Source organism: Neocloeon triangulifer, unplaced genomic scaffold (assembly GCF_031216515.1).
Source record: "Neocloeon triangulifer isolate White Clay Creek 2 clone unplaced genomic scaffold, ASM3121651v1 ptg000020l, whole genome shotgun sequence".
Lineage (NCBI taxonomy): Eukaryota > Metazoa > Arthropoda > Insecta > Ephemeroptera > Baetidae > Neocloeon > Neocloeon triangulifer.
In genome coordinates this window covers 1,307,848-1,322,845 of record NW_026775561.1, presented here as the reverse complement: position 1 = coordinate 1,322,845, position 14,998 = coordinate 1,307,848, and the positions used below count along the sequence as shown (strand labels likewise).

Here is a 14,998-nt window from a genome sequence, read left to right as displayed (position 1 = left end):
TTTCCTACAACCTCGCGCCAGTTTTCATCTCGAGATCGCCAATTTGAATTTTTGCACATCACGTGTCATGTCGTAAAAGTCGCTGCAAAAGACCATACTTATCGAAAATATCAATCATTTTTCAAAACTTTACTTCCTCCTTGAAGCTTTTTCAAAATATTGCATTTGAAAGTTGATTTTTGGAATATTTTTGCAATTTTAAAAAGTAAAATAAATTTACTTATTATCACAAGTATAATAAACTCTTCAAGTTGATTTCGTGTGTTCAATTCTGGAAAATTTTCCATACAGAGAACACATTCTTATCACAAAACAGAAATAATTCAGAAAATATATGAGCAATAAATTAAAGAATAAAGCAGTAAAAAATTGAAATTTTATTTAAAGATTTATCATTAATAAAAGTTTTAAAATATCTGATTTTAATATTTTAAAGGATTTCATTGTTGAACAAATTCTTTAAATTAATTTTATAAAATAAAATAATATCAGCGATTTGGAGTAAAATTAGAATCGCCTATTTTTTGTCTGATCTCTTTAATTTACCTAAAGACTATTTTAATTAAGCAGGCTGATTGAAGGAAACCATGAGACTGTTTATAGGCAGGGGAGCTTGTTAAATTTGAAAATCAAGTTGTTGGCTCATCGAGACGAGACGTGTCTTAATTAAATAATCGGAATTGAAGCCAAACATCCACCGATATGTCAATCCCTTCTGATGCAAATTGTAAGAAGTGATTTGTCTCCAGCCTTGCCGAAGATTTGTCTTGGTCAGTTTCTTCACAATAACTGAAATTTATTTTTGCAATCGTTGGGCATTCACGCATGATAAGCGAATTCCAATGTTGCCCAATCGAACAATTTATCAAAAGGTCGCGCATATTTATAATTTGAACCTGACAAGTGTCCAACCTGAAATTAGGCGTGAAAATAATCTAACTTTTCGCTTGTCCGTATATATATTGAATCAGAAATTAATTCTTGTGCGAATATTGTGAGTCACGACGAGGGTCGCATTGAAAGTTGGCAAAGATACAATCAATTGCTGTGCATTTGTCACAGTCATTTCTGAATACGAAGGCGTTAATGTGTAAAGAAAATAAATATTTCAAATGGAGCTTTTAGCTTTTACTGTTTGCAACACCAACGAGAGTGATTTAATGACTCACACCATAAATAATATCAAACTCCTTCACCTGCGCTGAAAATGGGTTTCACGCCCCGATTTGCAATTTTTCTTTCCAACTTGGAATTTGATTTGAAATGAAACGGCTTTTTTCAGATTTTTTGTAAAACTTTGGTATTTTTTCAATTTTTATTTTCAACGATTCATTTATTTATTTAAGATATACACAACAGTTTTATTTCCTTTGGTAACTTATAAAGATAGGTTTGTAGATACATAAAATATTTCCACAAATAGGTTTTACAGAATAATTCAATGAGATGGTTATAATTCTATTGCTATCTACACAGACTTGCTCTTGAATATGTACACAAAGATTTTCTTTTACACAATCACAATTGACCAATGCAATTGAAGATATTTTTTTTATCAAAATATGTGTTTATTTTTAAGCCCTTTCATTAAATTTAGCCTTGCTTTTTGCCACAAATAAGTATGAATTAAAAGCGCGCAGCCTTGTTGCAGCTCAATTAAATTCTTTTCAATTGACAGGTGAATAGAGAATTTCTGATCGAGATTGTTACGCAAACTTTTCTTTCCCTCAAGTTAAGATCGTGATCAATAATAGGCCGCGTACGTATGTGTCATTAGACCAGAAATTCGCAGCAAGGTCTTATTACGCCGAGTTGACTAGATCGAATCAAAAAATTGAAATCACCAAAAGTAATTACCACACCCAAATTCGTACAAAGAATGCGATCAATGTTGCTCAAACTTTGATCTCTCGGCGTGTCGAATTCGATTAAATTTGTCTTCCTTTGACGACTGCGTTGTAATTAAATTAAGTGTTAACTTCGCAATTAGGAAATTAGTATCCACTGAGAAGCAAAAAGAAGTCTCACTTGACTCGTCCCACGAACTTTGCTGGCAAAAACTTTTGCCAATTCACCTGAAACAAAACAAGAAAGGTTCAGAATCAAAACGCATGAAACATATTATTAATTTTAGATAAAACTTGTTAATATTGTGAATAGGACGTGAATAATAAGTATAATATGAGGTTATTCCAAATTTTATTTATTTAAGAATTTTATAATTATAATAAGAATATTTTAAATAAGAAGTTTTATTTCTATTTACAGCAAAATTACTTAAGATATAATCCAAAACATGTAAGACTAAAAACGATTTTCTTTAAATTTTTATATAATTTTTATATTTTTTCTATTTCTAAAATTTTTCAACCTTTTGATACTAATTTTAACGTATCTTTTCCGAAATTAAATTTTTGGCAATATTTTTTTTTAAAAACAATACAACAAATTTGATACAATCTTTGAGGATTATGTTTTTTTTTTAAAGAGGTAAAAACTGTATTATGCCTTGATTTTGAAATTCAAGCAAGTTGTGAATGTAATGAGATAATTTTTTTGTTCCCTTGAAACTGAATCCACTGGCAAACTAATTTGATACTCGTTTGCTCTTTCTCAATCTGGTGTGGCTTTGAAGCGAATGCATATATATTTTTTTTTTTATCTAGCACGTCCGAAAGCCGCTTTTGCTCTCGAAAAGCAGTCGCGGGACCGCAGAGAAGTAAACGAGTTTCAACAGCCCGTGAAACGAACCTTGGGCTCTGCACCGAAAATACATCGCAAAATCGACAAGTGTGGATTAATTGGCTCGCGCGCTTTATGACAAATGCTGAATTAATCCAGATTGAGTTACAATGAGAGCAACTTTTTACTCTCAGAGCTGGGAACAAATATAATAAAAGTTAGGGTCACATTTTTGCTCTCAAGGATATGCAAGGCAAAATAAAAGTTGATTGGGCAGAAATGGAGTTAATTAAGCGTAATGTAATGAGCAAGTTGCGACGCAGCCAGAAAGCAGAAACATTGGACGGGATTAAATTTATCAATAATTTCATTTTTAAATTTTAATATGTAATATTTCAAACATTCTTCATTATATATTATTTAAAAAAATAATTTCAAAATTTAATTGTTATTAATAAAATTAAAAAAAAAAAAAATTAAATTCGCAAATATGGAACTCTAATGGCTGACTTACCACCACAATTGACCAGAGCACACACGCAGGGATTGAACTTTGGGTCTCAGTGCAGGCCAAGGCCAAAGGAGGCCACCAGGGCGAAAACAAACCAGACCGCAGGGACCGCACTTCTCGCCGACGAATTTCCTGTTTCGGCGAACAAAAAATTACAAAATTAGTCCAGGATTGAGAAAATTTTCATTTTTTTATTTTAGTTTAAAATTTAGATATCACAATCCATCGACAAAAGGTTCAAGACAAAAATAAGCAAATACACAAATATCGTTACTTTGATTTTTCAATCAAATTTTGGTTTAAAACGCCATCAAAAATAAAATTTCATAATTGATTGAAGAATTGTTGAATTGATGAAATTTGCATTTTTAACGATTTTTCTTAAATTAATTAAATGATAAGTTGGATTAGAATATTTTTAGAACATTATTCAAACCCATAAAATGTTAAGAATTCACTTTTTATTTTAATTTTCCGCTTTTCTTACAAATTCTTTGGTTCATTTCACTTGACTGCCTCTGGATCTGATATACAAACCTCAATATAAATATTTGAATTAAAATCACTTTGTTTTAAAACAATAATTTCCTGACCAAATTCCTGTGAAATTGAATTGAAAAAAGACTTAAAGGTTTTGAAACTTCTTTTTTATAAATTTCTCCATCTTTTGACTCCTTAGGAAGTTAATTGAAACTAGTTGCGTTTAATGGACGAACAATTGTCTAAAACTCTTTTCTATTTCTTAATCTCATTAATTAATTTTATGACTGAATAAAAAGAACCAGATCTTGTTGGTTTTATCATTTTATGATTATTGATTGAAAGTAATGGTTAAATTTTATATAATTCAAGATTGTGTTTGCACCATTTTTGCAAGGGAATCGAGTTGTTGTTGTTGTTTTTTATTTCTAATTGTAACGAGACCGAGATATTTTGCAAGTTGTGCAGCGGAATATTAAAACTGGCGCGTTGTTATTTCGTGGCTCGCGGCACGTCGCGCAGAAAAACGACAAAGGCTGTCAGCAGAAATATTTGGTATTAATTTTGCGTCGCGCCGGCCGTTTTTTTCCTCCTCGGGCAACATGTATTATTTTGCTCTCGTTTATATTTATTTTCAAAATGAAAGTAGCGAAAGAAAAATGGATTGGAAATTGTTACAATAATAATATTGCACGCGCGGATCGAGTTGCACCTCCGCGGGCGTGAAATCGCGCAGGATGTGGGGAAGTGCTCAAGACACACGTCAAAGCGCGTTGATTATCTTTAATATTCCATTAAATTATGTGCGCGTCGCTTCGCGGTTACACCCAGTTTTCGCGTTTCAATCGCCCCCGGGCCTTTTAATCTGAGCACGCGCTGCAAATTTGCACTCACTTTCAACTCGAAAGTACAAGTTGCATCTTGTACACTTTGATTTTGTTTTCTTGCAATAAAAATGAATACAAAATATTTTCCTTAATAAAAGGCCAGAATAAATCCAAGATTAAACATAAAAATCTGGAAACATCAATTTGTATTAATATTTTAGAATAAAAATAACATTTTTATTTAATTTTCTTATTAAAACTTATTGCTGATTATATAATTTTGTAATTAATTAAAAAATTATTTGATTAAGCAAATTAACGAGCATATTTGAAACAAAAAAATTCAGTTTTGCACAAAGTACCCAATTTAAACAGTTTTTATCTGATTTGTCAAATATTTGGCCAACATTTTATGCAATTTGCATTTCGGACACAATAGGTCTTTTGTTTTCTTGCTCAAAAGGTGCCTTTTTCTCCGAATGTACATGAACGTTTAGCGGGGCGGAGCGTTTTTGATTTATCGCATTCAATTTGGCGGCGCGTGAGCTGCTCCTTAAGTGTGGCGTCGAATAAAATGCGATATAAACTTCATCACGATTTTCGTTTCACAATTCCTTGAACCCGGGCAAAACAAATCATTGTCCGTCGGCCGCTGCTGCTGCCGCCGAGCACCTTAACCTTGCGGGTCACTTTTTCAAAAGCTGCGAGGTGTTTAATCGATTACATCACGCGCGCCTTTATTATCATTTCGCATTATTTTCCCTTCTCATAACTAAATCATTTGTATAACATCGAAGGAAAGAAAGCAGGTCAAAATAACTCGCTTAGGCCCGTTAAAGATTTCGGCAATAAAAAGCAGTGCCTATCAAGTCTTAGAATAATTCATGATTGATTTCTATGATATAACTTTGATTTCACAGTTTTAACAGCTTTTTATTTACTAAAAATTTAAATATAAGCTCCTAATTTTTAATAAATATTATAAAATTAAAATGAGAAATAAGAAAATCTTCTAAAAATAAAAATGTTGTTATTTTGAATATTTCTTCAATTGCAACAAAATTTAATCGATGTTCCAAGAAATTCTCATTTTGGAAATCAGAGTTCGCTCTTTCTTTGCAATTTTGCTCTTGACTGTGTCTTTCTTTAGACTTGAGCGCTTTACTTCGTTAGGCGAAAAGCGAGGGCGAAAAGGCGTGCGTTAATTTGGTTGACAATGGAGCGAGGGCGGCAAAGACAGCGCGCTGTCGTTAGTGATTTAAAATTTCATTAGGCGGAAAAATTGATTTCCATAACGTGATGAGGAACAAGACGTGAAGGAAATTGAAGATGCTTTCGCCCCGCCAGCGCAACCCCTCAACGCCAAAAACGACTTCTTTGAACCGCCACTGCTTGGCTCCCTGTGACGTCACCTGATTGATTACTCTACCATGGCGCCTGAACAAAAAAAATTCATCCAAATATTTATCTCCGCCGTCAGATTTATGGTAATAAAATGAGACACATTTACAAATTTAAGTGCCATTAAATTACAATTCATTTCATGCGTTGATAACAGAAAATAGTTTAACAGAAAGAGCAATAAATAACAATAGGTTGGAAACAAAGATTCCGTGGGATTTAAAATAAGTAATCAATTAATCTATTTGGTTTGTGTTTTTCTGCAATTATTTTGTTATTTTGTTAAATTTTATACCGTCAATATTGAGAAACGTGCTTGAAGTTACAAAGTAAAAAGAAAATTTAAAATGCCCCCATGTTTCAAAAGCAAAATGAAGACAACATTAAAATACCAAAATTTTAATTTGTACTAAAAATCTACAAGTAAAACAACTTGGAAATTTTATTACTCTGATACAAAATGAGAAAAATTTTGAAACTCGGCTTTTTCCGTTTTTCAAGAAAGTTCTTTATGGTGGAAATAAAAATGAAGTATTTAGTATTTGTGTAGATAAAGAAAATATGCCAAGTAACTAAAAATTAAATTTTCTAGCTTAACTTCGGATATCCACACCAGGCACTTTAAACACGTTCACCTAAACTAAATACTTAAAACACTGCCCTGGGCTCCTGATTTAGGGAAAGGGCTCTGATCACCCACCCCGGCCCGAGGGCCACTCATTCAGGCGCCCTGACCCTGAACCAGGAGCTCAGCGGGGCGAAAGAGGGGGGTCCCCCGCCCCCAGGATCCAGGAGGTTTGCCCTTCTCGAACTGCGCAGGGTCGACGTGCCAGGACACGCAACCCACCCTTAGCAAAGGGCAGGTTTCCGTCGTCCTGGGTGGCGGAGGGGCTGACACGAGCCCCGAGAATGGAAAAGTCGCAAGGTAAGCCAGAATTTTTAATTTCTTTAAGAACGGGGTTAAAAACACCGGGACCCGGTGTGAAAATGACATCAATATGTTATAAACACCGGGATCCGGTGTGGGAAAAATTTATCAATATGTTATTTACACCGGGAAAAAGTAGAGGCGGTTTTTAACCAAAATGCAATACCGATAACCGTTCAACATTGAGAACCGCTAACGTTTTTCCCTTTAATTTCGTGTGCGCGCATTTCACCGATGGTAGACAACACCTTTTGTAGGCAACTCCGTAGTGGGTTTGCGAGCTTCGGGCTGGAGGCGCGCTCGCCCGAGAACGTGGTGAAGGCCGGCTCCGGGCGGGACAAAAGGGCGGGGATCGTGGGGGGGCTCCTGCGGAGCCCCCCCACGAACACAGCCGCCCTTTTGTCCTCGCCCTGCGCACGGCCTTCCCCACGTCCTCGACCTCGCTGCGCCTCCACCCCTCGCTCGCGGCTTCTGCAAAAATTAATCTTGGGGGTTGCCCAACTCCGAGTTGCCGGATCGTGGGGTGCCTACAACTTCGTCTGCATGCTTGTTGGTGAAATTAAAAAAAAAGGAATACGTATACATAATTTGAATTAAAATATGGAATTTTCATGAATATAAATTTTCGGTTTCGTTCTAAATCTTGAAAAAAAATTTTAAAAAGTAATATGAGACGTGGATTTGAACACGCCAACACATATTCTGGAAGCGGGTGCGTTACCGCTACACTGCTGCCGCTTATATTGATAACGAATTTTATTGGTATTTATCGTTCCGTGTTTCAGTACCGGTTGCGATTCTCAACCGGTAGTGGAGAGTCGGTTTTGGCATTGCAATAACTGGTCGTTTTTTTCCCGGTGAAAATAACATACTGGCGCCAGCATCACACCGGGTCCCGGTGTTTTTAACCCACTTCTTTCTTTAAACTATTTGCTCTTGCTTTTGTTTTTGACAGAACTTTGTCTTAAAGTGAAATATATCAAAATTTTAATTTTTACTGAAAATAAATTAGAAGCTGATAATAAATATTAATTTACAAAATAACAAGATTTAGTAAAATTGAATAAAATTATAGCAGAAATAATTTCTTTTTAGTTTCACCCAGGTATATAATTAAAAATAAAAATCCATGCAAAAAATTCCTCCCAATTGAAGATAAACAAAAAAATTTATTATTTCCTGAACACCTATTAAAAAAATCAACTAATGTACTTCATTTTTATCTTAAAATAGTTTTTTTGCAGGAAACGGAGTAAATCGCGCGACTTATATTTATGACGAATTTTTAGTTTCAAATTCAGTTCCCCTTTAAAAAGTGATTAGTGGCTAGATGGCGAAAAGAGGGCGTTTTTTTCACGCGCCTTTGCAACTCGGCTGTTAAACTAAAAGATGATGATCACGTTTTGAGGCGAGGGTGAGCGCCTAAATATCGATTTGCGCTTGGAATTCGCAGCATTCAGGCCACAGCCATGCATCAATGTCGGCAGAGTTTGCTGCTTTTTCGGCCGGCGACTACAAAGACATACAACCGTGTCTCGTGTGCATGTTGACGTCCCCAACAAACTGCAAATTACCCCCGGCTTTGTTTATTTTAAAAGAAGTTACACAAAGCTGCGTGTCCAATGCGAATATTTCAAAAGTATCACAGCGAAATCGACGCAGACCTGTCACTTATGCTGTGCCGCACACCACTCGAGCCTTGCACGTGGCCTATCTTTTCAGTTTAACAAAAAATACAATCAAAATTTACAACAACTTACCCTGTTTGAAAATCCAGGCTTTGGTGCAGAAAAAGACACAGAAAACATTTAAAGCGACATCAAAATGGCATTATTTTTTTTAACGGGACCCACTTTTGGCATGGGGTCGGCGGATCTTGTTGAAAATTGGTAGTTTGGTTGCCCTTAGGGTGTAGACAAATAGTTTAGAAGGATTTTTGAAAATTCTCAAAATTGCCTATTTTACAGGGGCTCAAAGTTGGGGATTTTTAAAAAAGGTGTTTTCGAAAATCAAAAATATCTCAGCTCCTGCTGCAGATAGCGCATGTGTGTATAGAAACAAAGTTGTAGGAAATTAGACGCCCTACAACTTTGCCATAGTGACCAAGGTCATAGGTCAAAGTTCAGGGTCAACTTTTTAAGCTTGAATTTTTTGATGCGCCACCAAAGTACCTAGTACATAAAAATTTTTGATTCCATTATAGCCAAAAATTGCTCTAGTTGGTAGTCAACAACATATTAAAATTTGGCGAGACTGTTTTTTTCCGTTTTCGAGATATTTCAGGTCAAAAGCAGAAAAACGTGGTTTTCCGAGCATTTTCCTACACAAATCAACATTTAACCGCCCGTAACTTTTTTCCTGCTAAAGTTACGCAAAAATGTATAATGACAAAAAATGATTGCCTTGACCTGTTCTTTCAAACCATGTATCGCACATAGTGACCAGGTCACAAAAGGTCATTGACCTCGGTGACCTGTGACCTTGCAAGTGCAAAACTGAATTTCAGATACTCTAATGTTTCTTTTCATTGAGGTGAAACATTTCCAGCAAATATTTTTGGAAAGGTCACAGGTCACCGAGGTCAATGACCTTTTGTGACCTGGTCACTATGTGCGATACATGGTTTGAAAGAACAGGTCAAGGCAATCATTTTTTGTCATTATACATTTTTGCGTAACTTTAGCAGGAAAAAAGTTACGGGCGGTTAAATGTTGATTTGTGTAGGAAAATGCTCGGAAAACCACGTTTTTCTGCTTTTGACCTGAAATATCTCGAAAACGGAAAAAAACAGTCTCGCCAAATTTTAATATGTTGTTGACTACCAACTAGAGCAATTTTTGGCTATAATGGAATCAAAAATTTTTATGTACTAGGTACTTTGGTGGCGCATCAAAAAATTCAAGCTTAAAAAGTTGACCCTGAACTTTGACCTATGACCTTGGTCACTATGGCAAAGTTGTAGGGCGTCTAATTTCCTACAACTTTGTTTCTATACACACATGCGCTATCTGCAGCAGGAGCTGAGATATTTTTGATTTTCGAAAACACCTTTTTTAAAAATCCCCAACTTTGAGCCCCTGTAAAATAGGCAATTTTGAGAATTTTCAAAAATCCTTCTAAACTATTTGTCTACACCCTAAGGGCAACCAAACTACCAATTTTCAACAAGATCCGCCGACCCCATGCCAAAAGTGGGTCCCGTTAAAAAAAAAAATGCCAAATACATAAAAGCTATTAAAATTAATTGGAAAAAAACGTCCAGTTACAATTTTATATTGTTCTAAATGAAATATTTTGTTTGTTTTGTAATCCACTTGTTAAAGGCTCTCTGCTATGTTTGGTATTTTATGGAAAGCGGCGCTACCTTTACGATTATTGTGTACAGGAAGCAACATTATCAGCAGGGGGTGCAAAACGTGTCGTTAAATGCGTGAACATGCGTTTAGCAAACGCTCGAGTGAGACGGTATTGATCCGTTGAATGCAAACCAAAACTATCAGTCAGGTTTTTAGGGAAAATCAACACGAAAATGCGGAAACAGAGCTAAGGAAAAATGCTCACCAGAATCATCCTCGGCGGAAACTTCCTGCACTTGGGCGAATTCGATGCGCCGACCGGTGTAACCATCTGAAAATTCGTGTAATAAAATTCCATGCAAACGTAAGCAGAATAATAGAGTGGAAATAAAGAATGATAAAAATGATAATGGCTATAAAAGGGGACGACAGAGGTGGACAGGAGTTTTGATTTACAAATTCGCTCATTTAATTCTTCTTTTTTTTCTCAAATTGATACCAAAATTTAAAATTTTAACACCACTCATTTAAATGGTATTTTATTACAATGAGAAAAAAATCACAAGTTACTTTTTTATGCTACAAATGTTCAGAAACAAACTTTTATTTATGGCATTTTTTTTACCAATAAATTTTTAGAGAGTGGTTTTGTAAGTAAAAATATATTAAAGGTAAATTTATTTTCAATTTTTATTCCAGAGAGTCGTTTTTCAAACACAAAATTAAGTTAACCAAAGGATCAAATTTTTTTATTTTTTATTATGAAATGGAAGAAATTTGGAGATAACGAAAGAATCAAAATCTTAATCAAAAGTTATCATCATTAAAAGAGTTTGACCAAACCTTTCCAGCTAATTGAATGAAATAAATCCTTGATTTTTTTTTACAATTTACTCGGTTAAACTTCTTACAACATTGAAAAGCGAATATATCTGCAATTTATTACAATCACAATTACTTTGAAATTTTAAGTCATTTTCCAAAATCAGGAACATTTTTTTGTCTTTAATTTGAATCAAATTAATTTCCAGAAAACCATTTTTTTCTCTGGTATTTGCTAAATAATTTTTTTTTATGATTAGAAACGCCTGACAGGGGATGAAACGATACACGCTGCACAAAACAAACATCGAGAGGCGCAGGTTGTGTAAACATTTAGTCAGCATGCCCATGTGAGAGACGCAAACGTACACACGTGTTATTAGTTGTGACGTTACCTGTTGACAATGGCAAGTGGTGCGGACATTGCGAGTCTGTCTGGCCGCGCCGACAACAATTTTGACCAGGGAAATAATCTGAGCATAATTAATAGCCAAGGGTCCAAATCAGCTAGTCCGAGGGGTATGCAGGGTGATTTATGAACGTGCGACGGTCACACTCGCTCAATTATTTACAATTCTGACGAAATTAATTTGTGCGTTGTGCGTGGCTCAGTGCGAGATTTATCGATTTTTCAAATCACGGGTGGAGAGATAACTGGCTAGATTTAAGGCCTGACAGAAAAAAATAACAATTCCGGTGGGGAAAAATTAAAATTTTGTTATCAATTTACTTTGCTGAAAGTTGATCCTGACAACAAAGCTTTACAAATTCAAATGAAAATTTGTCTTGAACTACAATAATTGGACTTTTTAATTTGATTTTTTAATCTTAACTTTTTATATTTAATAAAATTATTAGTTTTAAAATCCATACATATTTTCTCAAATTTTTAAATTTTAAAATTGAAATCTTAGAGGGGAAAAAATGACTTTTATGTAGTTTATTTTCTTTATTAATTAGTAGCGTCGGCGATTTTAGAACTTAATGAAATATATATTATTATTTAACTTAAGATTTTATAATTTGAAAATTTCAATAAAAAAATAAATGTGCTTTTTTTGATAATAAAATGACTTTTCCAGCAAAAATTTTAGCCTTAAATTCACTTTTCATTTGAAAAAAATCACCAGTTTTTGAGATTATAAATAAAAATGCAATAAAAAATACTAGAGGCCTTTTGTGTTCTGATTTCCATCTTTCCATTTATGCACAAAGTGAGAACAAAAAGCGACTCGAGCAAGAATGAAAAGTGCAAACCTGGATAGTAGATGATCCTCTTCTTGCGCTTGTAGTCCGTGTCTTTGATTCCGAGCTCGCACTCGATGATGGTGGGCGTGTTTTGCAGTTCGCGGTCGGCGATTCTCTTGCTGGCCGAAATGTCGAAGACGCCCTCGCTCGTCAGCGCGCTCTTCACCCTCACGCCCTCCATCTCCCTGCTACTTTTGATTATATCTTGATATGAGAAAAGGGAAATGAAAAATTGACTCGACTCACGTGTCCGTCTCGGAGCCCTGGAGGAGTCTGAGCGTGGGTTCGGGGAAGACGCCCTGCGCCAAGCACTCGATAACCACCGACTTCTCGTCCTCGCTTTTTGTGTCCGTCAGGCTGATGCTTTTCTCCGGCACTGAAAATGAAAACACATCAATCGCCACAAGTCAAACAATCTTTCTTTTGTGCCTCAGTAAATCAAGTAAACACTCAATTTCTTGGTTAATTTTGGAAACTTTTTCAAGCAAATTCTCAAAAATTTAAATTATTTCTTTTTTTAACAATTTTCTTTGCATGTCTTGAAGATTTTTTTTTTAAATTATCTAGTTCTATAAATTTAATAACTATAAAGTTAAAAATAAAAATCAGTTCAGCAAAGCGAATTCTTTCAAGATTGATGGGAAAATAATAAAATTAGCGCAGTCCAACATAAACTGATGATAAAATTAAAATTAAATAAATTTTTAATCATGACAATTAATTTCCAATCGATTTAGCATGGATAAACTATTCTAGATGCCGAAAAATTCAAATAATTTGCATGTTCCGAGTTGAATTATTAATAATAAAATTAATATTAAATAAATTTAAATTTTTCCCTGTGCTATTTAGCAAAAATCAGCAAAAACGAACATCACCAATTGATTCAGCCTGGCAAAATTAATCTAAAATGAAATCATAAAATTTGCTTGCTCCGAGAGTTAAAATAAATGTTTGATGAAACCACCTTAATTAAATGTTAAGCTAATTTGGTTTCATTATTCTCCAACTGAATTGCGTTGAAAGGAGCTTGTTTTGGTGAAATGTAATAATTTTTATAAGAGACTTTTCAAATTCGATTTAAAAATGAAATTTGCAACTGACCGAAGACGACGAGTTTCTTGCTCTTGGCGCGTTCGTCCTCGAAGGTGGAGACCATGCAGGTGTACTCGCCGGAGAGCTCGGTGGTGGGTCGGACGATGTGGAGGGCGCGGTGGCGCTTGGCCTCGTGGTCGGACGCGACCCACGCCAGGTCCAGCTTGCCCTTGAGCACGCCCAGGTCCTGCGGCTTCTTGGACGGGATCCACTGGTACACGGGCGACGGCTCGTTGTTGAAGAACCACTTGACCACCAGTCCACCCGCACTTTCACTCGCACTCAGTTCGTAGTCGCAGTCCAGCACCACCGACGTCTCCGAGCCGTTCTGGATCATGTGCGGGCCGCGCAGCTCCGTGATTTCCAGCGACCATCCTTTAGACAAATAATTTGAAAATTCAGTAAAATACATCAAAATTCTTGTGAACATGAGAAAAATTTACTGTCGTAACTTCTGTGAAACCTTTTAATTTTCAGGAGATAATTCAAATTTTTGTGTTCATGAAATTGAGCTGGAAAAGGAATTAATTTGCATAAGAATTCTGTATTAAAAATTTATAATTTGTTCGAATCTTTACTACTAACGTAATTAAAATTTATAAAAAAAACTGAGCGCCACTTAAATTTTACAATTTTAAAACTAAATATCAGAAGACAACATCTTGTAACTCTTTTTGGTAGATGAGAATTTTTTATTTGAATTATATATTGGTATTTTAAATTCCCCTCCGAATCATTGGTTTTCTTGCCTTGTTTCAGAATTCTGTCTTTTGAAAATTATAATAAATTAATAACAGCAAAACTTACAATCCACTTAAAATATTGGAATATTGGTGTATAAAAATTCAATTAAAATTTAAAAATTAATGCTTCGACTCTTTTCATTAATCCGGTGCAAAGCTCTCAACTAAAACAGTTTATTAGGAAGTGAAAACTTTTCAATCTATTCTGGGTCTTTTAGTTGCTAGATCGTTGTAGGCAGATTTGAATTTAATTGCGAAAGTTGTGAGGGTGCAAATGCAAATGGGCGCCGGTTGATCCTTTTGGTGCCGAAGCTGTTGTCGAGCAGACAAAATATGCAAATAAAGCAATAAAAGGCTAATCACGCCTCCAAAATCAATAGAATTTTATCAGAAATCTGCTGGTTAATGAGACTTTCTTGGCTGCGGCGGCGGCGTCAAAGGAAATTGCTGCAAGCGCATCGATTTCCTCTTCTTTCGACCTTTGAAAAATCTCCTCCTCGCCCCGCCACTTGGCTCCTTTCAAACTTTGAAAGAAACCGCACCAAAGACCTTTTATATAATCTCTCCTCGACGGCGCCGCTCTTTGTGCAAAAAACTGGGCTATTCATTTTTTTGCACAGCCCGCAAGTTCATTATTGAAATTCCAAAATAAAATTTCGACAACAGCAGTGGCTGGTGAAAAATTTATATGCATTCTTCCCCTTTTCCGAAAGAACATCCGCATGATTTCCGTGCATTTTACATGAGTTGAGCCTTTTTATTGCCTCGTAAATAATAAACTAAATGGCGCAACCGGCTCAAGAGTTTGGAACAAAAATCTTCAAAAAGAAATGAAATTGCAAATTTATGAGGTGCCGAAATTTAAAAGAAAAAAAAAAATATTGCATTCAGCGTGACCCAAAATGTAAACAGTGTTTCATGAACCGAATCAATTGTCACTTTTCAAGAGGTGGAAACAAGAGCTG

The 14,998-nt window shown here is 35.3% G+C and overlaps 1 protein-coding gene across 3 annotated transcripts in view; it reads right to left on the bottom strand.

Annotated features, from left to right (window-relative positions):
* Positions 1-1,446: 1,446 nt before the first annotated feature.
* The window catches only part of LOC132203911 (uncharacterized), a 31,187-nt gene continuing 17,635 nt past the window's right edge, over positions 1,447-14,998 (bottom strand). Inside the window, exons 2-7 of one of the 3 annotated variants that reach the window (XM_059632075.1) lie at positions 13,300-13,665; positions 12,442-12,571; positions 12,205-12,386; positions 10,391-10,456; positions 3,197-3,325; positions 1,447-2,075 (exon numbers count right to left, since the gene is read on the bottom strand). In XM_059632075.1, coding sequence (XP_059488058.1) covers positions 3,243-3,325; positions 10,391-10,456; positions 12,205-12,386; positions 12,442-12,571; positions 13,300-13,665 — 827 coding nt within the window. In that variant the 3' untranslated portion in view covers positions 1,447-2,075; positions 3,197-3,242. The remainder of the gene's footprint in view (positions 2,076-3,196; positions 3,326-10,390; positions 10,457-12,204; positions 12,387-12,441; positions 12,572-13,299; positions 13,666-14,998) is intronic. The other 2 variants (XM_059632076.1, XM_059632077.1) reach the window with 2 other exon arrangements.